Source organism: Saimiri boliviensis, chromosome 12, assembly GCF_048565385.1.
Source record: "Saimiri boliviensis isolate mSaiBol1 chromosome 12, mSaiBol1.pri, whole genome shotgun sequence".
Lineage (NCBI taxonomy): Eukaryota > Metazoa > Chordata > Mammalia > Primates > Cebidae > Saimiri > Saimiri boliviensis.
In genome coordinates, this window is record NC_133460.1 from 50,799,580 (window position 1) to 50,825,536 (window position 25,957).

At 51.0% G+C, this 25,957-nt stretch overlaps 1 protein-coding gene across 5 annotated transcripts in view; it reads left to right on the top strand.

Annotated features, from left to right (window-relative positions):
* Positions 1 to 25,957, top strand: part of CDH23 (cadherin related 23) — a 423,515-nt gene that overhangs the window by 174,344 nt on the left and 223,214 nt on the right. For all 5 annotated transcript variants that reach the window (XM_074382361.1, XM_074382354.1, XM_074382359.1 and 2 more), the window contains exons 8-9: positions 499 to 627; positions 7,475 to 7,553. In XM_074382361.1, the coding sequence (XP_074238462.1) occupies positions 499 to 627; positions 7,475 to 7,553 (208 nt within the window). The remainder of the gene's footprint in view (positions 1 to 498; positions 628 to 7,474; positions 7,554 to 25,957) is intronic.

Consider the following 25,957-nt stretch of genomic DNA (forward strand, 5'->3'; position numbering starts at 1 on the left):
GGCCTCTCTTCCGAGGAGTCCCCATCCTAGTCAGTCCCCTGCTGCCCTGGGCTGAGTAGGGGCAGGAAGTGGGCACAGCGAGAGGTGGTGGCTCCCAGCTGAACACAGCAAAGGGGCTGAGCGTGGCTCCATCTCTACCCGAAGCTAGTCATCCCACCACCAGAGGTCCAGGGCAGGCAGGCCTGGGCTGGTAGGGGCTGGAGGTCTACCTGTACCCCAGCGCTGCTGTCACTCTGGATAAGCTGCCTTTTTCTGGACCTTGGGGACGCTGTCTGTGTTTTCCCGTGCAGCTCAGAAATCACCGTGGGTTCTCAGAAGTTCTTAAGCTTCCTTTTACTCAGCCTTACCCTGCAGGAGTGCAAGAGCATGGGTGTGTATGCGCATGTCCATGTATTTGCACATATGTGCCACACGGTACAGGTCTGTGTGTGTGTATGTATGTGTGTGAGTGTCCCCAGCATCCCTCAGCCTAAGGCTGTGTGTTCTCTGCTTTCTAAGGATCAAGACAAGACCAGGCCTCTATCCACCCTGGCCAACTTGGCCATCATCATCACAGATGTCCAGGACATGGACCCCATCTTCATCAACCTGCCTTACAGCACCAACATCTACGAGCATTCTCCTCCGGTAAGACCCCCTGGCCCTGAGGGCCTTTCTTCTACGTTCTCGTGAAGGGTGGGCCCTGTTAGTGGGCCGGGCTCCTCCTTGGCTCCTGCTCAGTCCTTGTGCATGGCAGTGATGAGTGTCCTGGCACAGTGAAACCTCAGCCTCTTTTCATGCCACACCCATCTCTTCACCCTCTCACTCTACCCCAGGGGTTGCATGTGGCAAAGAACAAAGGCTTCCAGGGCAAATAATGGGGAGCCATTCAGGCAGATTTATGTGGAGGATGGGGATGCTGTGCAAAATCTGGCCTGGGCTGGAGAATGGATCTGGACATAGCCCGGCTCCGCACAGCATCAGTGTGGTTCAGCCATGCCCCTGACCTGTCAGTCCGTCTCTCTCTGCTGATCAGCACTGCCCGAGATGGTGGCAGCTGCCCTTTTTCGAGGGTCCTCTTGGCCCCGGCTCTTCTCTGCAAGCCTGCAGCTCCTGTCGCCCTCCCTAATGCTCAGTCTTCGGATTTCTTAAGTCCAGGTTTCCAAGAAAGGCTCCTGATTTTCCTGGTGTGTTCAAGGTCATAGATAGCCTGTAGATCGGCTACCTATGGGTGTCTTAGAGGACAAAACCTTCCTCGGCCCACTCTGCAAGGGTGTGGATGAGGCAGCTTTGCTCAGCCGTGGGCCAGGAGGGCACCGGGAGGCATGTGTAATCTCATAATCGTTCGTGCGTCTGTGCAAACTTGAATGTAACACCGACTCTGGGTTGAAAAGTTAGAAAAAGACACCTCCTCTGGGCAGACACAATCCCTGGACATCAGCTTAGGGAACAGCGTTTGTGGGAAGAAAAATGAGCCCCTTCTTTTGAGGGAACTCAGTGTGCTTAGAGGAAGAACTCAGCTTTGGGAGCAAAGTGGGGCACCCGCCTGAGGCTCGTGGGTGTTCAGCGCCGCACCCGCACCTCTGCACAGGCTTATAGAATTGAGCGACAGGCAAGCTTGCCTTGACCGGGGTGCAGGCTCTGCTCCTAGGCCTGACCCCTCATTTGGAGGCCCCTTCACAGCACAAGGGCCCGGTCTCCTCGTGTGTGGTGCTGGCATTTGGCCGCTTCCTTCTTGGGGCAGGTATAAAGGGAGGCTCTAAGAAGAAAGATCCTTTCCGGCCTGCTACTGTTGAGTGTTTGAAGCTGCTTTGAGAGTAGAGGAGGACAGATCAATGCCCCTGATTCCCTGGCCTTCTCTTAGCATTCTGTGGACAGTGGGAGCCTCAGCTTTTGAGACCAAAGGCTCTCTCTTCTCAGCCCGGCCCAGCCCATTTCCCATGAATTTCCTTCCCAGCTCCCTTTCTCTCTGCCTTTAGCCCAGCTTTGCCAGGCTGTTGCCTTCTCAGCATCAGATCAGCCCTGACCTGCTGTTTTCTGATGAGGCAGTGCCCACGATCTGCCCATGGCCCCTGGACGTCTCCTGAGTGCTCAGCACTTTGAACACCTTGCCTCCACTCTGCTCCCATGATAGACTGGAAGTGTGCAGTCCAGCAGGGACAGGGTCTGCTGTGGGCACAGCACACAGTGTGTGCTCAGGAGATGGTTACGGGATGGACAGATGAGCAGGCACCCTCGCCCTGGGCAGACCAGTGCACTCATCATCCTGCACCCTCTCTACCTCATGCCTGCTCTTGTTGCCAGCCCAGAATCTACCTACCCATTGGTTCCCAGTTTACTCTCTTAGAAATTTTCCCCTGGCTTCTTCCCCACCTAACCCAGAGATAGCAAATCCTCTCCCTCAACCCTGGTAGAATTAATTCTCTCCATGCCACATAATTTTCCACTTAATTATAGTCTCATCTGCAATGTTACCTATATATGTGAGTTATTTCTGAGCCCCCAGTAATCAAAGCACTTGAGTCTCTGGGACATGATCTCAGCCTTCCTTTGGGTCTCCAGAGCGTCATGCCCAGGGCTAAGTGCAGAGAAGATGCCCCAGGCCAACTAGATTGAAGTACAGGACACGGTGGTGGCCAGGCAGCCAGAGGAGCTCAGAGGGGTCCCGCACTGCCATGTACTCACTCTGGCTGAGTCACACAGCCTCCGGACCAGCTCCTCACTGGGAAAGGGGGCTCATAGTGCCGCAGTGGTGCCTCCCTCACCTCAGAGTTTTAAGGGTTGGAGATAACGCACGTAAAACACATAGCAAGTGTTGCCAAGTAGCAGACATTCAACCACGCTGGGCAGTGACCTGGTCAGTTACAGTAGCCAGGTTGGGTTGGGGCTCCCAGCTTCAGCTTCCTTTCAGAGTCGTAATAGTTGGCATGAGGTGTGTTCCTGCTGTGAGCGTCCCCTGAGACCCCTGGCTTGTTCTTTTTCTAGTATCTTTTTTAGTATTTAGTGCAATAAATAAGTTTAACTGTTACATGCTTTTATTTCAGAACTGCAGATTTCTGAGCTGTCCGTCCTATTCAGTCAGTAGTTCATCCTATCATGCACCCATCAGACATTGATGAGGCTGGTCCCATGTGCAGACCCTATGCTAAGCCACACCCTCTTCCCTCCAGATGATCCCACAGGCTCCTGCCTGGGCTACCCCTCAGTCTCAGCAAACTAGACCCTTGCCCTCCTTAGCTCCCGGTCTCCTGATGCTCCATCTGTCGGTGTATGCTGTGATTCTCCTCTCTCAGGCGATGTCTCTGCCTCACCAGCGTTGTTCCTTTGTCTTCACAAGGGCACTAAGGCCAATGCCCAGGGAGCTGCTGGACCCCCAGTCTGGGTGGGACAGGTTTGAGCCCTGTGGCTTGGCTTATGGCTGGGCCAGGGGAGCCAGAAAAGGCAGTGCATCGAGGGTTTCAGACTCTCTAGCCTGGCCCAGCACCCACAGAATCCGCCTGTGCTTCCATCGCCTCTGTCCTTCCTCTGGTCTCCACACTTGAGGAGTTCTCCCGTCCCCTTGCCTCCTGTAGGCCGATTCCTCTGCACTCCCAACCTGATCCTTCCTGGCTGCTAATTGGTTTCTGTGCCTTGATCTGGGCCCTCCATGTCCCTTTACAGTGTAGAACCCTAATTTAATGCTGCAATCACCGGGGCCTGCTCTGCTTCCCAGGCCAGAGGATCCCGGCATCCCCATTCCCAGCCTTGCCTCTGCTGCCCCAGGGCCCCCACTGGACACTTCCCCACTCTCCCTTTATCTGCGGCTCACAGCATGTACGCCTCCCCCTATCAGCGTATCGGGCTAGCATGCCTCATCTAAAGTGTATATATTACCTAATAAAATCCTTCTTATTTGGGATTATTGCATCAGATTTTAATTTCCTCACTCGAGCAGCAGCATGTCGGCCTGCCCGTCAGTGAAGGGCCGATAGAAGGTGAAAAGAGCGGATAAACTGCACAAATTACTGCCAGCCGATGCCTATCAGCCCTTCGACTGGAATTGACTGGAATTAAGGACTGAGAAATAGGATTTTCTACCTCAAAATCTGCTGTGGCAGCTCTCATCGGAAGTCCCCTTCAGCCCCCGCCAGCCTGCTCCCCGCAAGGACGCCTCCTCCTCCCGAAGCAAGCTGCGTGTTCACCTTTCAAGTCCTAATCCCATCATGGAAATGGGGTGGGGGGGTGTCCCAGCTGAGCTTGCTGAGGAGGAAGAGGACACGGACCTCTGAGGCCAGGCACAACCTGGTTGGGCTCCTGCATCCCCAGCTTTCCTGACAAGGGCATCTTTGGAAAGGGACAAGCACAGAGGGAAGAGACATGGTCCCTTCCGGAGAGGTCCGGCTTCTCTCAACTTGTGCCCGCACTGCCCAGGCCTCATAGGCTGGGGCTGCCTCGCACACCTTACCCACTCCTCCCCTTAGCACACCCACTGGGTGCGGAGCCCTGAGCCCTCACCTCCTCTAGAGAGCAATGGGGTCTCCTAGGCCCACCCCACATGGCCCTCCACTCCCTAGTAACTCCCACCCCCTCCCCCACTGCACCTCGTGACCCTCAGCAAATCCCTGAGCACTCTGAGCCTCAGTTTGCTCACACGTAGCCCCATACGAGGAAAGAGAGAGAGGGGGAACCTTGCTGGATGCCCCCGGCAGTGACACATCGCAGATGCTCCACTGGTGCCACTTCTGCCCTGGAGGCTGCTAGCTGTCCTCACAATGCACAGAAAACCCCTTCCCTCTAGGTAGAAATGATTAATACGGGCTGTTGGGGAGGCTGAGTTTGCTGAAATTCTTTGGAGAAATCCATGTGGATGTGCATTTTCTGGGAAGAGGCCCCTGAGTTGTTATCAGATGCACACAGTGATTCCAGGCCCAAATTAATAGTAACAATCACATTTGCAGCATTCGCCGTGTATCAGGTGCTGTTCTGAGTGCTTCACGTGCATCAGCTGCTGAGGGGTGGGGATTGTGATTTTTACCCATTTTATAGATGGGGGAAACAAGGCAGCAAGCAGTTACCAGTAACTTACCCAGAGGATTCGAACACACAGAGTCTGGCAGCATAGTCAGACCCTTAACCATCTGTGGTGCTTGCCCGCTCCTCTCATCACACAGCTGGGCCCCTGCAGGCCTGTGCACGGGAGCCTCTCTCTCAGGAGGCTTCCTGCTTCCTGAAACGTGGATACCAGTGAAGGGCAGAAGTCCTCGGCAGGCTGCACCCTGGCACACTCCCCAGCTGGACGGGCTCCCCGGAGAACCACAGCAGGCAGCGTGCTGTTGGGAGCCAGGCCGGCTCCGGGCCGAGCACGGCTGCACCTCTCCATCCCCTGTCTTTGGAAATAAGTTTCAGTATATTGAAAATATAATCACCGAACCTCTGAAACAAGAGCTGTAGGCTCCCAGGAGCCCCTACGCCTTCCTGCTAATTCCTTCTCATAACATCTCCAGTCTTTCTGGCTGCACTTGTATTAAAAGCTCAGGGTTTTATTAAAAGTGGATTTATTTACCCAAAAAGAGATGAAACCCCAAACTTTTCCAGGAGCCTGTCAGAGCTTTTTCGTGGAAGCTCGGGTACGACTCTTGTCAGAAGAGGCCCTGTTGTCCTGTCCTGGAGAACCCACTGGCCTCCCCAGAGCCCCGCTCACCCAGGAGGCCTGTGGGCAGCCCTGCACAGGAGCCCAGCATGGATTCTGAGGACTGAGGGCACTTTGGCCACCAGATCTCCTCTGCACAGGCCTGCAACCAGCCCCCTTGCATCTCCTCCTGAGGATCACTATCCCAGGCCCGGCCCAGCCCTGCCCTGCATGTGAGCCTGAAACATACTGCTGCCCCTGAAGAGTACTGCTTAGTGACTCTCTGGGGTGGTGCTCTGGTGGGCCCCACGCCCAGTTATCCTAGCAGGCCAGGAAAGCACAGAGCGATTGCTGTGAAGGGATACCAGTGCCTGGGGAGGGTGAGGTGGGGGATGCTCCTGCTGTGTCATGGCAGCGAGACTGGGTAGAGCTGGAGAAGGGGCAGCTTGCCCCCAAAGACCCGAGGGTGTTCGTGTCAGGGAACAAGCCTCTGCACAGGAGGTGGGGATGGAGTTGCAGTGTAGGCTTAAGCCTCCTGCTGATAAACAGTGAATGGAGAGAAGTGGCCACAGCCACAGAGCCCTTTATTAGCCATGCAGATGCCAGGGTTGACGTTTCCCTAGAGGGTGGGGACAGGCTTGTCTTGCTGTCTATCACGCAGGGGAACACAGTGGCCTGGAGCCAGAGCCTCAGGCGGGCAGAGGGGTAGGCATGGCCGGCACTGGCCATGGTGTGATAGGGCCTGGGGAGCCAGGTAAAGGCTGTCTGGGCAAGGGGTGACTCAGTGAGTGGTGGCAGTGACCTTAGGGTTCTCTTGTTTGTTCATTCGTGTATTCAGTCAATCAGCCGACCCATCAATTGATATTTGAATGTGCCAGTTGTATGCCAGGATCTCTTCCTACAACAATCTTATGCCTCCAAGTACTTGCCTGAGCTCTCTACCTTCTACCCAGAGCACCTTCCTCTTCATGGTCTCTTCCTGGCAAACCCCTACTCATGCTTCATGACCCATGCTGAATGTTGCCGTTTGTACAACTGCTTGCCAATTCCTCCAGGTGGACTTCTCCCCTGCTTTGTACATTTCTCCATCTGAGCCATATGTGTATTCACACTTCCCACATGTGTGCGGCAGCTGTCTGCACAGATGTCCTTGATGTCATGCCGTAGACTGTGCTCCCCAGTAATGAGTTCCCTTGGCTCCCCAGCCGGTTAGTCCTAGCTCTTAGCCCCTTCTCCACCAGCGCTACAGAGAGAATGAGTAGGGGTGTGGGCAGAGCCATTCAAAACAGGAATTGCCAGGCACAGCGCTGTGTGGGCCATGGTTCCTAGGAGCATGGAGGCCTCCTGAGTTGCCACAGTCATCCCCCGAGATACATGCTTTCAGGATTTATGCTTTCATCCCTGAAGTAGTTGATCCATCATGTTCTCCTTTATTCAGACCCCAGTGAAAACAAGGTCCCAGGCCTTTTGCTGTTATTCCTATTAAAATGGCGGAAAAGTGAGGCCAGAAAGGTGCAGCAACTTTCCTAAGGTCACACAGCAATGTGATGGATGGTTGAGCTAGAGACCAGATCTCTTGTCTCTTTGCTGGAGGCCCCTCATCTGTTTGTCTCCCATGGTGGTCCATCTGAACAAGGGATTTGGGAAGGGGAAAGGAAAATGACGGTATCCGTAAGGCTGGGCCTCCCCAGGGACCCTAGGGTGTTTGCCTGGGAACATCGGTGTGTGCCCAGGGCAGCTGAGGCCTGAGCCCTTGGCACCTACTTCCTGGGCTGCCCTTGCAGCCAGGAGTCAGCCTGGAGAGGGAAGCTGTGGGTGCCATGGCAGCTGCAAAGAAAGACAGCAGCCAGGGGACCCAAACTCAAGTCCCTCCTCTCTTCTGCCCAGGGCACGACGGTGCGCATCATCACCGCCATTGACCAGGATAAAGGACGTCCCCGGGGCATTGGCTACACCATCGTTTCAGGTAAGGCAGAGAGTTCCTCTCTCCCCCCTCACCCCTCTCTCCTGTACCCAAGGAGAGCCGGTAGGTGTCCCAGGCTCTGAGGGCTGAGGAGAGGTCTGTGGGCATGTGGGACAGAGTGGGAGACATGCCTATAGGGACAGTCCTCGCCAAAGGGCCAGGAAGGGGAGCAACTGAAGGCAGGAGCAGCAGGGAGAAGAGGCGTAGGGAAGCCGCAGAGGCTGAGATGTCTGGGGCTGCTTGGCTGGCGCTGGGGGAGGAGCGTGTGCGGCTGTCCAAGGTCTGAGACGCTTGGGCACTTTGGGGCTCTGGGCCTGGGACTTCGGTGACTCCCATCTAACCTACTCCAGTGCTCTGACTTTGTTGTTTTCTTTGCGTATTTGATGAAAAGGTGACAAGTTCTAACATCATTTTGGAACAAATGGAGCTGTAACTACAGCTGATTTCATGTTCTTTTCACATTTCCAGCCCTTAGGAATTCATGTTGCATCTGGAATGTTGCAGGGGGAACATCAGCCCCCTTGCCGCCCAGATGCCTTGGTTGAGCAGAATAGTGACTGACGGCAGAGATGGTTCTGGGTTATAGGATCTCTGACCCATGCCCCACCCAAAGACTGAAAAATGGCAGCTCTGTTCGGCTGTCCCAGGGCTGGGTAGGTTTAGAGCAAGGTTGCCTTGAGGATGCAGTGAGAGGCTGCTCGCCCACAGACTCTGGCTCTGCCCACCCCCCATACACACCACTCATGACCTCCCTGCCCAGCCCATGAGTCAGTGACGGGTCAGCCTGGTGTATCTGGGCAGGCTAGGCTGATGGCTGAGAGGACATCCAGCCACCAGGCCAGTTTCTACCCACTGCCCCTCCCTACCATACACCCACACCCCCCAGAACCAGGAGTGGCATTGTTGGAGCAGTATCTTGTCCCTAAGGCTCAGAGGACAGCAAGGCATAGTGACCAAGAACATGGAGGAGGATGGGGTCTCCTGTGCCATGTCATTTTGGATGAGTCCCTGTCCCTCAATTGGCCTATATCTCTCTACCACAGGAGCAGTAAGAGTCCCTACCTCAAGATGATGTAAGGGTCAGTTGACTTAATATATAAAGTGCTTAGTTAACATATGTTAAGTGCTGCATAAGTGTTAGCTAGGGTTATTACTACAGCTAGCAGCTAGTGCTACCTTGGGAAGCTAGGGGTTAGCTAGTAGGAGGGAGACACCTCATGTCCTTGGCAATGCAGGAAATCAGGAGTGTCAAGGGGTCCCTGGGACCCACAGCTGCTGACATGACTATTGTGCCTCTAAGCCTAGGGTACCCCAGGACCCAGAGCAACTCCCAGCCCAGCACAGGTGATGAATGGCAGCAGGAGCATGGGTTTTCTCTGCACCACCTCCTCCCCCTGTTTCATCATTCTGGTGTCCAGCACAGGAGCTGGGTTAGCATAAACCCTGATAGGTACTTGTGAAATGAATGAATGTCACGTGACTCTAGGGGAGTGAGTTTTCAAACTCAAACGAGCCCAGGAATCTCCTGGGGCTCCTACCAAAAATACAAGGTCCTTGGGCCCCATGGAGATGCTCCCTCTGGAGGTCTGGGGTGGGCCCAAGAATGGTCCTTTCTCACAACACCCCAGGCAGCTCAGGTGCAGGTGGTCCTCAGACTGGGATGTGAGGAAGCCAGGCTCAGGAAGGAAACTGTTCTGCAGGAAGGCAGGACCCATCTGGGAATCGAGGCTCTTTCTAGGTGGGCAGAGGAGAAGGAGGGGTCCATCTTGGGGCTGATCTTCTTCGTGAATTTTGCAAATTGAGACACAGAGCAAGAGCCTCTCAGTGACCAGGGGCTTGCACTGGAGAACTGAGGGAGCACGGTGAGCCCTGGGTGATGGAGACGGGGAGCCGGGACAGAGCGGCAGCAGGAAGTGGGTGCTGGGCTGGGGGTGGGGCGTGTCTCTCATGTGCTCATAGCCTCTAGGCTGATTCCAGATATTTCCCAGGCTGGATGGAGGTAGGGAGCAGAGAGCCAGGACCTGGTTCAAAGTCATGCCTAGAATGGGAACTCCTGCAGAGACCCTGCAAGCCCATCCTCCAAAATGCTGGTCCATTCCAGGTTCGTGCTGGGTGCCAAGCTGCCAGTCCAGACCCTTGGGTCCTCTCCAGTCTTTAAAGATGGCTCCAGCCAGAACCACCTCTTTACTCTCTCCCTCTGGGGACAGAGGCTGGAGGGCTGAGCTGCTGAGCCTTTGGCATCTGGGCTGGACGCTGGAGCATGGAGTCCGGGCACAGCTGCCTGCGGCATCTCCAGGGGCAAAATCTCCTGGGACAGGCTCCTAAGTGCAAACGACAAAGTGAGAAGGGAGACCCAGGATTTAAAACCACAGGGTAGGGGTGTGTGTGGAGGTGAGGGCAGGAGGCAGAAACTTCTGGAAGGCCTGAGGCATTCAGCATAGCTTTATAGGAGTCCCACTGCCAGCACAGATGTGTCTTTTAGAAAGGGTGACAAATGGGTTACCTCTCACATGCCAGCTTTGATTGATTGGTAAAGGCTGCCTGCAGAGGATCATGGAACTAATAGGCTCATGAGTGCAGTATGCAATTGGCAGAGTCTGCTATGGGTGTGGCAAGGGAGAGGACCACTTGCGTGACAAATATTTGCCATCCTTGGTATGTTACCACTTGAACAACACTCACAGGGTGATCTTAGATCTTCCTCTACCTATCTCATGGGTGTTAATCACCACCTCACCTTACCCAAACCCCTGCTGGGTAACGAGCAGCTCGAGGAAAGAGCAGTCCTTTTCTCTTTTTTTCCCCTCGTGACCAAACTGAGACTGAGGAATGCCCACCCTGACTGGCTCAATGGGGCTTCCCCCACTCCACATTCCTGCCCTCTTCCCCCTGGTTATGGGCTGGCACAGTCTCCCTGAGAGCCATCCTCAGCATGAACCTAAAGCAGGCTGATGGGCAGGAGGCCACTGTCCCCAGGGGAGCAGGTGGGCAGTGGGCTAGGATTTGGCCTCATCTCTGCTGCCTTCCACCAGTGTAGACGTGGCTGAAAAGAACAGTGTCTACCAAGGGTCTGTCACACATCTGGCTCTCTGGTGACATTTGGTTGCAGCCCTCTCCTGGGTGGCCTGGCCAGTGCCCGTTTAGTGGGAAGCAGGCAGACGGGATGGTTCATGTCACTCTGAGGGTATCTTCACAGCTGACTGCCCCAAAGTGGCCCTGAGTGCCCAGTAGGGGCCTGCCCCAGCCCTAGCTGCTCAGGAACCATTTTCCTTTGAAAGAAAGAATTAAGGGCTTTGTGGGAGGTGGGCAGAGCCAAGTGAAGAGTCCTAAGTGTTACTGATGTGGGTGACTCGAGTCTCTGGGGGACCCCAGATGCCTGGGCTGGTGGTGGCTGTGTCTGCACATGGGCGGGGCCTGCCTGCCCCACATGGGCGGACACAGGCCTGAACCCACAAGGGATCCATGGCCCCCACTTAACCTGCCCAGCTCCCTGGGGCCCTGTCCCCTTCAGGCTGTTTATCAGCCTGCAGCTGTGGGGATTTATGTCTACACACCAGTGCTTTCCCCGTTACTAATGACCCCTCTGTTTTGCCAAGAACAAAGAGGCCTTCAGCAGTAAGTAATGGCTCCATTGCCATCAATTTGTTCCCAGCCCCTCGTGACCAAACTGAGACTGAGGAATGACAATTCTTTCCCATAGAGGACCTGGCGTGGGCCCCATCTGCTCCCTTGGCCTGTACCTGCCCTGCCACCCACAAGTGGCATCATTTTCTTGGGGGCCTGGCCAAAACCGAGTTCTGCAGGCTCCTGTCCCCGAAGTTTAGCCCAGCCTATGGTCCAACAGATACCCCTTCTGGCCTCATCCTTCCTCTGCCAGGCAGACACAGTCCTCCTCCAAGGGACAGCTGCACTCGCCCCATAACTTGAAGTCGGAAGTTGTGGGTTTGAGGCCCAGCTCTGCCACCTGTTAGCAATGTGTCTGAGCAATGTGTCTGAGCAATGTTTGACCTCTCAACCCCATGGTCCTCACCCATGGAACAGGGTTAGTAATCCCCATGTGGATGAGATAGTGCTGTAGAGACTCTAAAGGGCCATAAAATATTAAGGAGTATTAATTGTCAAGGAACAAGCAGGACCTAGAGGTCCCTGGGACTAATTCATTTCTTCCTTTATTTGTTTGAGCACAGGGCAGTGGCTCAGAGTACAGGCTCTGGAGCCGCTGTCCATGGTGGTGACCTCTAGCCATGGCGGCCAGTGCATTTGCCTATGAGCCCATGTAGCTCCTGGGCACTTGAAGTAAGGCTAGTCTGAATTGAGATGTGCTGTCAATAAAATACAGGATTTTGAAGACCTAGTATGCAAAAAAAAAGTGATAAAATACCTTATTAGTAATGTTTTATATTGATGACATGTTGAAATGATAATATTTTGGATATACTGGGTGAAATACAACATATTATTAACATTAATGTCACCTATTTCTTTTTTGTGGCTACTAGACAATTTAAAATCACACATGTACCCGTATTCTATATCTGTTGGTGGCTCTCTTCTAGAGATAGGTGGCCTCGATGTAGCTTCTGCTACCGACCAGCTGTGTAACCTTCTAAGCATCCGTTTTCCAATCTGTAAAATGGAGATGATAACAGCCCCTGCCTTGCAGGCCTATGGGGGTTTAGTGAGCTGAGCTGAGTTAGCACACAGAAGCGCACCTGATCTTGTAGTTAGGGCACAACAGCGTGGACTCTCCATTCCCACCCACTGTTGACTGAGGGCCTCCTCTGGGCCAGGAGCTGTGCTAATGTCCTGAGAGGTGGTGGGGACTAGGGCACCATCTCTGTCCCAGTAACCTACAGTTTGAGCAGGAGACAGACCTATCCAGAGGCAGCTTTAATACACAGTGGAACTCTGTGAAGAGCAGGCAGGAGATATGCTGATGTTGACATGGAGAGATAGCTCCCTGGGGCTCTGTTAGACTGTTTTCTGTACTTCTGTGTGTGTTCCAAAATATCCATAATAAGAAAGGAGAAAGGATCCTTGGGAGGGGTGCCTCACCCACTCAACACGGGGTGGGGAAGATCTTACTCTTTTAATGTATAAAGTACATATACTTTATACATCATACCTATAGTGTTGAAATTTCATGTCACAGAAGGAAAGCAATTAGGTAAAAATGTCTAAAGTGGCCCCTGGGGCAGGGAGTTGAGTGGGGTGGGTGATGATGAAGAAAAGTTTGAGAAACACTGGGCTAGAATCAAGGGTAGGTGAGAAGTATCAGGCCGTAACCCCTCACTCCCAACCTGAAAAGCAGTGGCCTCACTTCCAGGTCACACTGGGGTACCTACCCAGGTATGTTAGTGAAGGACAGAGCCTTCCCTTGCTTGTCTCTGAATTTTATTTTAATGCTACCAAGCGAGGAGGTATATTGAGTGCTTTAAAAATACACTGGAATACATGAAAATACATTGATTGCTTTGAGGGAAGTGTGTGTGCATACACACACACACACACACACACACACACACGGAGAATAATCAGATACAGTCAGATTTGTACAAGCTCACACCCCCCACATATGCCAATAACTGAATCGGGCCCCTGGCCATGGCCTGGCGGGGGACAGCTATCACAGGAGACCATCATTCGAAACACTTCAAAGCCCTTGTGATTAAGCCGCTTGGCATTTTCTCCCCTTGAGAAGTAAAAACTCAGGAAAAGCAGAATTGCTTTGGAAATCTGAATCGCACACCACAGCCCCTGGCTTGGGGTAGCACAGTGGGCGCCTGAAGCCCCAAACACCTCGGGGCATCTGGGGGCATGGCTCGCCTGGCTGGAGCCAGAGGTCACCAGGAAGGAGTCCAGGGCAGATCAGAAAGGGGTGGCAGGGCAGTTGCTAGAAAACATAGAAAGCAAAAGAAGTGGGTTCTTGAGTGCAGCTGGGGTGGAGGAAGTAAATGCAGGGTCACTGGGAGATTCATCTCACAGCAGTTCTGGGTGGGTTGGAGCAGGAAGCGCTGGAGTGAGGGCGAGCTGCTAACAGGTGTGGCTCCATTCTAGCCTTGCTGACGGGGTTCTGGGGGTCACTGTGGAGACACGCAGGAGCTGAGTCAGCAGGCTTTGGTGATGTACTGAAAGCAGGTATTGCAGGAAAAGGAGACAAAGAAACTACTAATGTCTGAGTCTCAGTTTCTCAGCTCACAGTGGTGGACTAGGCAGAAAGGGGCATATTCATAAGAAAAGCCTGTTAACATCTGTGAATGCCACCCTACACCCATACCAGCACATATACCAAAGCATCTCATTCTTCACCCACAGCAGACATCACTAATTGATCCTGGCATGAGGATGGCCTCCAAACCTTTCTTACCTGCCCTCTGGCAGCCACTAGCAGTTGAGAAGCGTTCTCTCTCAAGCTGGAACAAACCTGCTGTCCAACGTTTAGGTTTAGCCCATTTGCATCCTGTAGCTCTCTTCTTTCAAGAATAGGGACAGAGCCTCTAGAGGGTTTTTAATTTAATTATACAAACATGCTGGCCTATTATTTATAGTTCTCTCCCACCATCATGCCGAAAGAGCAATAATGCATCACACCACACTCACTTCCTCCTGATGAGCCACAGGAAAGTCTGCACTTCTTCCTTCCCCCTGATCTTTCTCCCTCTGCTCTCCAGGGTGCGCTTCCCACCAGCCAGCCTCTCCGATGCTCTCATGAGCCCACCTTCGTGGTAAACCAGTCTTCACAGCCATGCTCATGAGCCCCTGTTCTTCTCTCCTTTAATGAGGCTCTGTAAGCTCTTTGTCAGCAACAGTGGCTTGCTCCTTGCTTCCTTCCCGTAAATAACACTGGTTGGTGGACTTTTAAGAGGTTTCACAGTAGCACAGTCTAGGACTCTCCATTTCTATGTCTCACCTTCCCCTTCATGGGCAGGAGTCTGTCTCTGTCCCTTGCTCGGGACGTAAAGGGCTGTGGAAACACTCTCAAGGCCTCCCACTTCTGCTAGACCTGCGTCCACTTCCCCAGCTGAGCCAAGCACGGACTGCATGGGCCCTTTAGTTGGTCTGCTCAGCTCAGGGAACTGTCTGTGAGCCAGAGCCATGGCTGAGGCAGCTCTGTGGAGTTGAGGGGGTTGACGGGGTTCTAGCTCATGGTTGGAGGTTGTTTTGGTGGGAGAGTCTGGTTACCCTATGTCAACAGGAACTTGGGTTTTTTTGGTTCTTTTCTGCTTTTTACTCACCTGAGATAACTGCTTTTTATTGACTTTCAGGAGCTTTGAGATCTTTGGAGGAATATGAAATTAGCCACCATTTATTTTTCATTGTCTTTCTCTTTTAACTTGGTCCACCTCCGGTACACAGAATTGATTTAAACATAAATTTTGGCTTGCGATTAACATTGGTCCATGTGTAGCTCTCTTTTATTTCATTCTTAGCCTTAATAATATTGTGGATGCCTGTGAAAGTCACCAGCCCAGCTAGAGCGAGACCATCACCCATGCCTTATCCCTGCCTTACCCACACCTTATTAACACCTTACCTTACCCTTACCTTACCCACACCTTACCACCGGTGTGTTCCTCCTCTGCCCCATTCCCTGCCTCCCATCCCCCAGAACCACATATTTGAATCCTGCATTCTCTTATTCTCTTCCTTTTGGGAAATATCTTACCACATAGATGTGGATGGCATATTGTTTGGATTTAGTTACCTTTGAACTTTATTTTATTTTATTTTATTTATTTTATCATGTTATACATAGGCTCCTGGGATTCATATTTTTTCCTCAATAGTGTATATTCAAGACTCATCTGTGCTGTTGGGTGGGTATCGTTTTTCATGTTTACCATGCATATTACTCCATCACGGGAAAATACTGCAGTTCATTCATCCATTTCCTCGTTGATGGGTTGATTTTTGCTATTACAAACTGTGCTGCTTTGAACATCCATGTATCTCTCTCTCTGGATGTGTGCAAGAGTTTGCCTTGACCTATATATGTCATCTCTTAACCCCCATTGTAACCCCCGAATGTGACTGGCTAGAGCCTTTTAACAGATGAGAAAGCTTAAGTTGCACAGAGCTCATGAAACATGCTTAGGGTCACAGGGCAAATGAGCGGCAGACCCAGGATTCAAACCTAGACCTTCCTGCTTCTAAACCTCACTTTTTTTTTTTGCTATTGTTTGCTATTCTGCCTGAGAAGCCAAGGGATTCATGTCAGCCTGGTGGTCTGTATTTAGGAGTGGAATATTAGGATTCATCCAATCATTCATTCATTCATTCGTGTGTTCATTCATTCATTCAGCTAACCCGTGAGTACTCATTGAGTGGCTACTGTGTTCCAAGCTCCATGCTAGACCCCAGGGACCGACTGTGAAGCAAAAGCCACTGTTACCGCCCTCATGGAATTCACGTGCTAGTGGAGAAGAGGGATCATAAATAAATCAGCGAAGACAGTGTTTCCCTGCTGTGTTAAACATCAGGGAGAAAATGTCAGGGTGAGGAGAGGGTACCTAGGATGAGGAGGCATCTGGGGAGGGGATTTAGGAAGGCTGGACCAGGGAGATTTCCGCTGCCTGCCTCTGCCTTTCCAGGCTATGGGCGTGGGAGGAGATCCTCGCAGCTCCCACCTCAGAAAAGTCCCCAATATCTTCTGGGGGCTTTGAACCTGAGACGAGCCCATCTAAGCAGCTCAGATTCCCAGCTCCCTTTTTCATCTGACTCCCTGGATGACTGACTGCTCAGCTTTCAAGACAGCCCCCAGCTGGGGCTAATCTGAAATAAAAGTTTTTATTTATCTAGCTTGATACCTGGTGCAAGGGTAAATCATACAAGAGAAAAAGCAATAAAGGAGAAAGATTAAGCATAAGGCGCTGTCTTAGGCATGCCCTTTTGCAATATGGCTACAAAGATATTAAGCCTGAAGACACCCACAAGTCCACATTGCTGTTTCCTTGTCTCTCTGGGCTCAGCTTAGCTGCTGCTGGAGCAGGAAGGATGGCAGAACACGGCGGGGGCTGCAGGAGGGAGACCCCCTGGGGTACCCTGCAGAGAGGGTGAGCAGCCAGATGGAGTTCTAGTTACTCAGTCCATCAGCCACCTCCCACCCCACGCAGCTCTGATTCATGGCTTCCCCGGGGAAGAAAAACATTGACATCTGCACCTACGTTTCTATCAGTGTGTCCATGTCATCAGTATTTATTATGTGCCTGCCACAGGCAAGGCACCCTGGGCAGAGAGCGCAGGCAGGAAGCCTTCATCACAATCCTTTCCCACAGTCAGCCTGAGCTCAAATCTCTGGTGACCTTGAGCAGGTTGCATCCACCTGTGCCTCAGTTTCCTCATCTGTAAAATGGGAATATTCATAGGGTTATTTTAAGTGTCAGATGAGTTAATACAAGTAAAGTTCTCAAAATAGTGCCTAACACATAGTAGGCACTCAAAAACGTTATTATTATTTATTATTATTATTATTGGCATTGAAAAAATGACACTCTAGTTGATGACAAATGCAAACAAGAAAAACAATGCCTGGATTCCTCAGCCTGTACATATTAATGGGGTCTCTAAAAATCCAGATTTCACTGGCTCATGGCCTCCCTCCATGTCTGTGTAACCTAAGACTTCAGCTTTCTGTAAAATCCCCACCAAATGTTGCAGAGGCTCCTACAGGGTGTGGAGGAGACAGGTCCCCTGTGCTTTCTAATTGCCCTGCCAGCTCTCCTGCCCCCATCCCTCCGGGTGTCCCCTGCACAAAGCCACTAGAGGTGGGTAAGTCACCAGGCCCCTTCTGTAGGCACCCTCTCTAGCCCTTGAAATGGCCCAGCATCCCCTGGACACCCCATGACCCTGGAGCCACAGTGGATGGATTGTGGGCTCTTCCCTCTGCTGCAGACTGCACTTGGGATCTGGGTCCCACAGCCCCACTGCCTGAGCCCTGTGCATGGCAATGCCTCTCCCCACTCCCACACAAACAGCTCCCTCAGCTCCAGCCTGCAGCCCTTCCCTTTGGAGGGCCAGGAAGGGCCAGGAAGACAGCATGCCATCCTCCTCACCCATCTTCCCTATAGAGCTTGTGCTTTAAAGCAATTTTTTTAAAAGAAGGGAAGGAAGGAAAGGAGGAGGAGAAGAGAAAGGAATAAGAAGAAAAGAAAGCTTTCTTTTAGCCAAAATGTCAGCTTACTGAAAACCCACCCACCCACTCTCCAGTCATGTGCAGTGTAGACCCTGGAGAGAACTCACTGCCCGAGTAATTCATGGTGGGTGCCTGAGTGGCATATGTAATACACACTTTGGGAGATTATGAAAGGGTTCATTCTCCCCAGGAAAGGCAGTCCTCGAAGGAGGATTTGGGTTGATGGCGAGGAAGAAGTGTTGCCACCCTCAGGGTACGGTATGAGCACACACTCAGGAGACCTTTTCCCCCAGCCCTAACATTCTCCTGCAGGTTGGGACTCACATTAGGAAAGGTTCGAATGCCAGACTAGGGAGTAATAATGACATCATAATAATAGCTACCACTTCTTGGATGTGTGGGAACGGATGTAAGTGCTTTACCTACATCAACTCCTTTAATCCTCCCAATAACCCCACGAGACTTTCCTCTTATTGTTATCCCCATTTTACAGAGGTGGAAACTGAGGCCCAGTTGCCCAAGGTTTCATGGCTGGTGGGTGGTAGAGCCAGACACTGAACCCAGCAGGTTGGCTCCAAACCCATTTTTCTCCACAGCTCCCTGCCCTGAGTGACTGAGCGGGCTGCCACAGGCTGAGAATCCCAGGGTCTACCTCTGGACTTGGCGGCTGCACCGCCTGCGCTCCTCCACCACCTCTCTCTCTGCCGCTCTGTCGAACGCTCTGAGTCAATTAACTGGCTGCCCCCATTCAAATATTTGACCAATATCCTGGAAACAGAGATTTCAGAGCAGATATTTTCAGACATTCATTGAAGTGAACAAACATTCTGGCACAGAATGAAATTATTGCTCAACATCTGATTCTGCCGGGCTGTGCCCCCATCCCAGCTTTACCCTCCCCACTACTTGAATGCATTCCTTTTTAGGGGCAAGGTGGGTGGAATCGGGCTGCTTCTGCTTTCTAGCTCACTGCCTCTCCTACCCTCTTTGACTGCCAGTGTGTAAGGATCCCCCCACCCCTGCCCTGTAGGATCACATTGTTGAAGCCCTTTTGAATTCATGAAGGCAGATGCTGAAGGGCACTTCACAATGACATCTGGCAGACCAAAGGTTATTTTAAAGGGGCTGGTGACTAGTTTTTCTTCATAATGACAGCGGTAGTCCCAAATGTCAGCAAAAGCAATTTAGTTGAGACTGAAAGTAGCATTTTGCAAATGAGGATTTGAGTCCCTGGGATGCTTTCACTCCTCTTTACGAGTCTCTAGGAGCTGGGCATGGTGGCATGTGCCTGTAGTGCTAGCTACTCCAGACACTGAGATGGGAGAATCACTTAAGCCCAGGGGTTCGAGGCTGCAGTGAACTAAGATGGTCCCACTGCACTCCAGCCTGGGCAAAAGAGTGAGACCCCCATCTCCAAGAACAAAACAAACAGAACAAACAAACAAAAACAGTCTCTAGGGACTGGTGAATTGGCCATTCATGACTCAGCAGGTGGTTGACAAGGTCTCAATGTGCCAGCTTCCACACAGAGTGGTCTTGAGGGGACACACAAGACTATACAATGGAGACTGAAAATGTAAAACCATGCCACCAGGAAGCTTGAGGATTGTCTGCAAAGGTAAATAGATGAGAAGTCGCTCCTCCATCACAGCATTTGCTGAGCGGCTGGTACTGTCAGTGAGTTCCTGGGGGAGATGAGAGGAGGCCGAGAGTGCTGAGGGCTGGGGCAGGGGTGAGAATAGCAGCTTCACCCGAATGCTGCTTCCCCAACTGTAAGATGATACCCCCAAGGGATGATTTTAAGTGGTGCATGGGTGGGATGTGAAATAACATTGAAACACACAAAAAGACGGTTATTCCCTTTTTGACTTTCTTACAGAATTTCCATTTCTGTCCTTTCTATCCAGGAAAGGGTTCAGTTGGGTGCTCATGTGTTTAGCACCTCTTCAAGTGGGCTCATGTCCTCACTGGACACAAGAGAGCCGCTGGAGCCTTTAGAGGCCGAGCTGATGCAGCTTACCCTGGAGGCAAATTACACAGGCTTATTTTCCCATGTTACAGCCACAGTCTACACATGGCTGATGAACTGGTCCCCCACGTGTGATATTCTTAAAGAGTTTTTTTAAGGATGATGTTTAAAGGAAAAGAAAATAAATCAAATTACAGAAAACTACTAAACAAATAATAGAAGTTTCATACAAATATAGCAGAAATTGGGAGGATAGCATCCACATGACTGAATATCAGGCAATCCTGATGTAGGAGTCATGTTGACTTGGGCCTTTGCTTGGGTGACTTTCCTTCTGAGAGTCACCTCAATGCATGTGAAGGGCTCGGAACAGCTCCTGTCTCAGGACAAGCACTCAGGAAATGCCAGCCCTCTGTTGGATGGAATGGCCCTTAGAAATGGGGTGCACTAGCACCCACACAGCAATGTTATTGGCACTGCTGCTGAGACTGAGGGGTGGCTTGGTTAGGTGTTGAGGAAAGCATCCCAAGCAGGAGAGGCTGAGATGAGCAGAGGCTTGGAGGGAGGACCAAGGGACATTTAAAGGACAGTGGACAGATCAACCAGGCTGCAGAAAGGGAAAGATGGAAGATGATTTGAAGGGTCTTGGACCAAGCTAAGGAGTATGGATTGTTCCTTTCAGGGCATCTGTCTTTGCAAGAACCCAAGAGCTCTCAGGAGCTCAGGAAAAGAGGCTTGCTATGAGGCTCAGTTTTCCCATGGGCATCCTGAGCTGACCCTTCTCAGCATCGGGTCTCCTGGCTCAGGAACTAGGAACGCAGCTTGGATGTTTTCTCCTTTCCTACAGCATCTGTATTCATGAGGACCCTTGTTATTACATTTAGGTCCCACCCAGACAATCCATGCTAATTTCCCACCAGAAGATCCTTAACCAAACCACATCTGCAAAGTTTCCTTTGCCATATAAATAACATGCAGAGGTTGCAGGGTTTCAGACCTGGATGCCTTTGATGGCCATTCTTCAGCCCACCACAGCATCCATACCCTCTCTAAGCATCTGCCTGTCTTCATTGGCTCCTTCATGGTCTCACCTGGGCCACGATGACTACACTGCCTCTTCTTCACACTGTTCTTGAAATGCCCTTTCAGCTGCTGTCTCAGCTGCCAAGTACCTCTATACTCTATAGTTATCTCATTCTGAGTTTCCTAGATGGGTCAGATTGGCCAGCTCACTACCACGGCCATGTCCACAAGCCATGGGGAGCTGGTAGCCTGAGATGCTGTCCCCCAGGCAGCCGGTACAGAAGAGGATGGTGGGGCCATGTGTGGGGCAGGCTCCAAACACATCTGGTACACTTTCAAAGGCAGACAGACCACTGGGACAAAGTAGAGCACTTAGAACCAGACCCAGATATAAATATGGGAACTTGTTATATGATAAAGGTGGCACTACAAATCACTGAGGAAAGGATGACTTGTTTAGTGGCTGGTATTTGGAAAACTAGCTCACCACATTGAAAAAAATAAAGCAAGATCCCTACCATACACCATATACCAAGGCAGACTCCAGATGGATTCAAGACCTAAATGTGAAAGGTAAAATATAAAGCTCATAAAAGGAAATGTGGGGGTATATTTTCGTGACCTTGTAGTAGGAGAGGACTGCTCAGCCCCTCTCAGAGATGTGCCATAGAAGACAGACAGATTGTTCTACATCAAAGGAGTTCCAATTCAGTCGGAATATATAGACTAAGTTAAAAGCCAATTATATTTAGGGAGATTTTTGCAACAATTAAAGTCAAGGAACTAATAGCTAGCATATATAAGGAATTCCTGCAGATCACGAAGAAAAAGCTGGGAAATCTAACAGAAAAATGAGTAAAGTATATTAATAGAGTGGGAAACCCCGATGACTGGTGGACACATGTAGACATGCTGAAACTGACTAGAAATCAGGGAAATGCAAATGGTAACTGCAGTGACCGACCTCTTCACACCCCACGTCGACACAGGAGCCAAATCCTCCCTGTTTTTGTGTGTCCTGCAAGCTGAGAATGGGTTTTAAAGATAAGTACTTTTACGCCTGGTGTGGCGGCTCACGCCCATAATCCTAAAGTTCTGGGATGACAAAGCAGGTGGATCACTAAGGCCAGGAGTTTGAGACCAGCCTGGGCAACAGAGTGAAGCCCCATCTCTACACGTGCGGTAGCCTATGCCTGTAATCCTAACTACTTGGGAGGCTGGAAGGATTGCTTGAGCTCAGGAGTTTGAGGTTACGGTGAGCTACGATCATGGCATTGCACTCCAGCCTGGGTGATAGAGTGAGACCTTTTCTCTTTAAGGTAAACGAAAAATAAGTATTTGTGCAGTTGATCTGAGGGTAGTAAATATGATCTGTGAACTCTAGTTAAGCAAAGTGTTATCCCTCGCCGCAGAAAATTCCATTCTTTTCATCAGCAGGACTACAGTATAAAAAAATTGTGCTCAATTATTATCATATTTTGAATTCATCAAAAATTTTTGTGGAAATTTGTTTTCTTTCTTGTACTAACATAATGTCCTCAATCTGGCCTCTCGCCCTGCAAAATTTGAAATATTCACTATGACCTTTTAAAAGAAAGTTTGCTGACCCCCACACACTCTGCTTCAGTTAGAAAGCCACATGGGATCAGGTTAAACCACATACAATCCCCATTTTTGTAGGTCAGAATGGCTCAATGTCAGCAGTTTCTTCTGGCTCAAATTCATATATATGTATACAACAAAATAGACTAATATTTAAAACCTAGCATTGAGAATTTATAAAAGAAATATAACTCAAAAGACAAAGGGATAATATAATACCATTTCTGTAAGATAAAATAAAGCAGGCGGGGCACGGTGGCTCATGCCTGTAATCCCAACACTTTGGGAGGCTTGAGGCGGGTGGATCACCTAAGGTCAGAAGTTTGAGACCAGCCTGGCCAACATGGTAAAACCCCATTGCTACTAAAAACGCAAACTTTAGCCGGACGTGGTGGTACACACCTGTAATCCCAGCTGTTCTAGAGGCAACCTGGGAGGTGGAGGTTGCAGTGAGCTGAGATCACACCACTGTACTCCAGCCTGGGTGACAGAGCAAGACTCTGTCTCAAAAAGAAAGAAAAAAAGAAAGAAAAAAAGAAAAAGAAAGCAAACAATCCTAACAGTAGATACTGAACGAGAATGTGTGCTTATTCGGAGACATGTTGGAAAGTCCTTGTTTTGGAGAAGAAGAGTGGGAGAAGAGTAAAGAGGAAGCCCAACTGTGACATTTACTAATAGTTATTGAGTAATTGCCATGTGCCTGGTCCTGCTTTCAGCCAGTCTCAGGTGTTAACTCATTTACTCCTCACAGCACCCTGATGAGGAGGTTGCTATCATGGTGCCCACTCTACAGATGAAGAGACCCAGCTCAGAGAGGTTAGGTAACTTGCCAAGGCCACTCAGCTTGTAATTGTCAGAGTCAGGATTTGGACTCAGGCAGTTTTGGCTCCAGTTTGGGGTATCAGATCTGAGTTCAGTGATGTGGGTATAGATCAGAGATGTGAGGGTGCACCCAGCGTATCTGAAAAAGCAAACTCCCCTTTAACTAAATCCTGTGCCCACCCCTGCCCACGCCATGCTCAGGAAATCCCTAAGTGTTCCTTTTATACTTGCTTCTCCAGGATCCAGAACACTTACCTCAGCTCTGACCACACTCTGAGAGTGAGGAATAGGGACCTTGGCCCTGCCTTGGCTCAGCCTGGAGTGATGGGCCACCTTACCCACAGGACAAAGTTACTGACAGGATGTGCCCTGAGAAGTGGCTCTGGCATTAATATACTGAGGTATAAGCCAAAGGCTTAGGATCACATAGGTCCAAGTTCAAATCCTGGCTCAGAGTTCGGCTGGCTGTGGGGGCCTTGACAAATCAGTTCTGTAAATAGGGTTCAGAACACCTCCCTCGATAAGGCACTGCACAGCACAGGGCCTGGCATACAGTAAGTGCAGGGTAAATGACTATCGATCATGAGTTCATTGACATCACCTAGGGAAAATGACTGCTTTTCATTGTACCATCTTGAAAGAAGCACTTGGGAAAAGCAAGGAGGAGTCTCTGCCATCCTATTTCTCTAATTAGTCTGCCTGTTCCCCTCTTATCCATTATACCGATCTTTCTGTATTCCTCCTCTCCTGAAAAACTTTTCACACTCACTCCCCCAGGAAGCTTTCCCTGACCATCCACTTGCATCGTCTATTTAACTGACAGTAGCAGGTTCATAATTTCCATTCTATTTCTTTTCTTTTTTTTTTTTTTTTTTTTTTTTTTTTGAGGCGGAGTTTCACTGTTATTGCCCAGGCTGGAGTACAATGGCAAGATCTTGTCTCACCACAACCTCCACCTCCTGGGTTCAAGCGATTCTCCTGCCTCAGCCTCCTGAGTAGCTGGGATCACAGGCATGCGCCATTACACCCGGCTAATTTTGTATATTTAGTAGAGATGAGGTTTCACCATGTTGGTCAGGCTGGTCTTGAACTCCCGACCTCAGATGATCTGCCCGCCTCGGCCTCCCAAAGTGCTGGAATTAGAAGCATGAGCCACCGCACCCAGCCACTCCATTCTATTTCTAATTTGGAGTTTCATGCTCATTCCACCATCCCTGGACCCCGTGCCCAGGACACTGTCACCTCCGGCATGGCCACCTGGTTGTCCTGGGGTTCACAAGCATTTGTCTCTTCAACATTCTTTCCCTTCCCACCTTGATAACCACTGAATCCCTGGGAATTCCAGGTCCCAAATCCATGGTCCTTGAAACCCAGAAAGGATCCATCCTTTCCCGAGGGACATCCCAAGCACCTGCAGGGGCCTTCCCCTGTTATCTGCCCTCAAGACAATGCTCTGAGGGAGATGTACCCTGAGAACACAGAGGCCCAGCCTCAGTGTGGCCTGCCTGGGACTGCCCAGGTTGTGCATGGCACTGCCAGCAGTTGGCATCAAGCCAACCACAACCACATCCAGGCCCTTTCTCTCACACCTGAGCCATGTTCAAGCCCAGAGATGACCATGTGACTCCAGTGTCCCTCCTGTGAAATCCTCTTTCTCCTACCTTTCCAGGGAAAGCCCGCACCAGGAAAAGCCCGCACCAACTGACTTTCCTCCATGGTCCGTGTGACTCAGAACTGCTAACTGGGGCTTGGCTCTGGGCAGACCCCTCTATGATTAGCACTGATTTTCCCTGGCACCAAGGGTGGCGCCTTCTGCCTGGCCTTGCCCAGGGTGGTGGGAGGCCCACACCTCAGCAGCAAGGAGAGACTGGCCTGCAGGGAGAGAGAAAACAAGCCCCTTGAACCCTACTTTTTTTTGCAGCCGTTATTAGGATGTCAATGGGATCCCACACAAGGATACCATGCAAGGCCCTCTCTGGAGGTTGCATCTTACACTTACAACAAGTATATCAATATCCCTATTTCACAGATGAGGAAACTGAGGCTCAGAAAGGTAACATAACATGTAGGGTCATGCTAGGCCATGAAGTGGCAGAGCCAGGATTCAAACCCAGATCTACATGAGTCTGAAGTCCTCAGGGACCACCCTGCCTCATTGGATGGTCGTGACAACCCTGTCATGTGCAGACCCTGTCTCTACTAGTTCCACCATACAGATGGGTAAACTGAGGCTCGGGAAGCTCAGGAAACCCAAGGCCATATGATTGGTGAAGTGGTGAAGTGATAGATGCTGCCTGTTCCCTGACCCAGGCTTTATTCCATCCACTGAACACAGACCCTTCCCTTCCACACCAGGACCCTTCTCCCTCCAGTGTGGCAGTAGGAGGGGTAACAAGAGAGGAGCTGAGGGTAGCGTTGCCCTAGACTGACATGAGAAGCAGATGGGAATGGGTCACAAAGTTGTAGGATGGGTCATGAAGGGTCAAGTTGCAGAAAGTGCTGGAAGCCGGGTAGACTTGCCATGTTGGGCAGGAGGGAGCTCATAGGATCTTATAGGAGGAGTGAAGTGTTGAACTGACTCTCCACCGTGCCCCTTGCCCAGCCCGCCCCAGGTCCCACCTCCCAGCCCCGTCCCCACCTCCCCGCCACCCGGCACTCCCTTCCTCCCACCCTCCCTCCCAGGTTGGGGGACATTGGGCCGCTGAGGTCAGGTCTTTGTTTGAAGGACAGATAATTAATCCGACAAAGTAATCCCCAGCACGCTCTGGCAGATTTATGGAGATCGCCTCTGTCCCGGGAACTCTGCCTCTTCATCTGTCATTTCCCAGGCAAAGCGAGTGACTTGTTATATCATAGGCC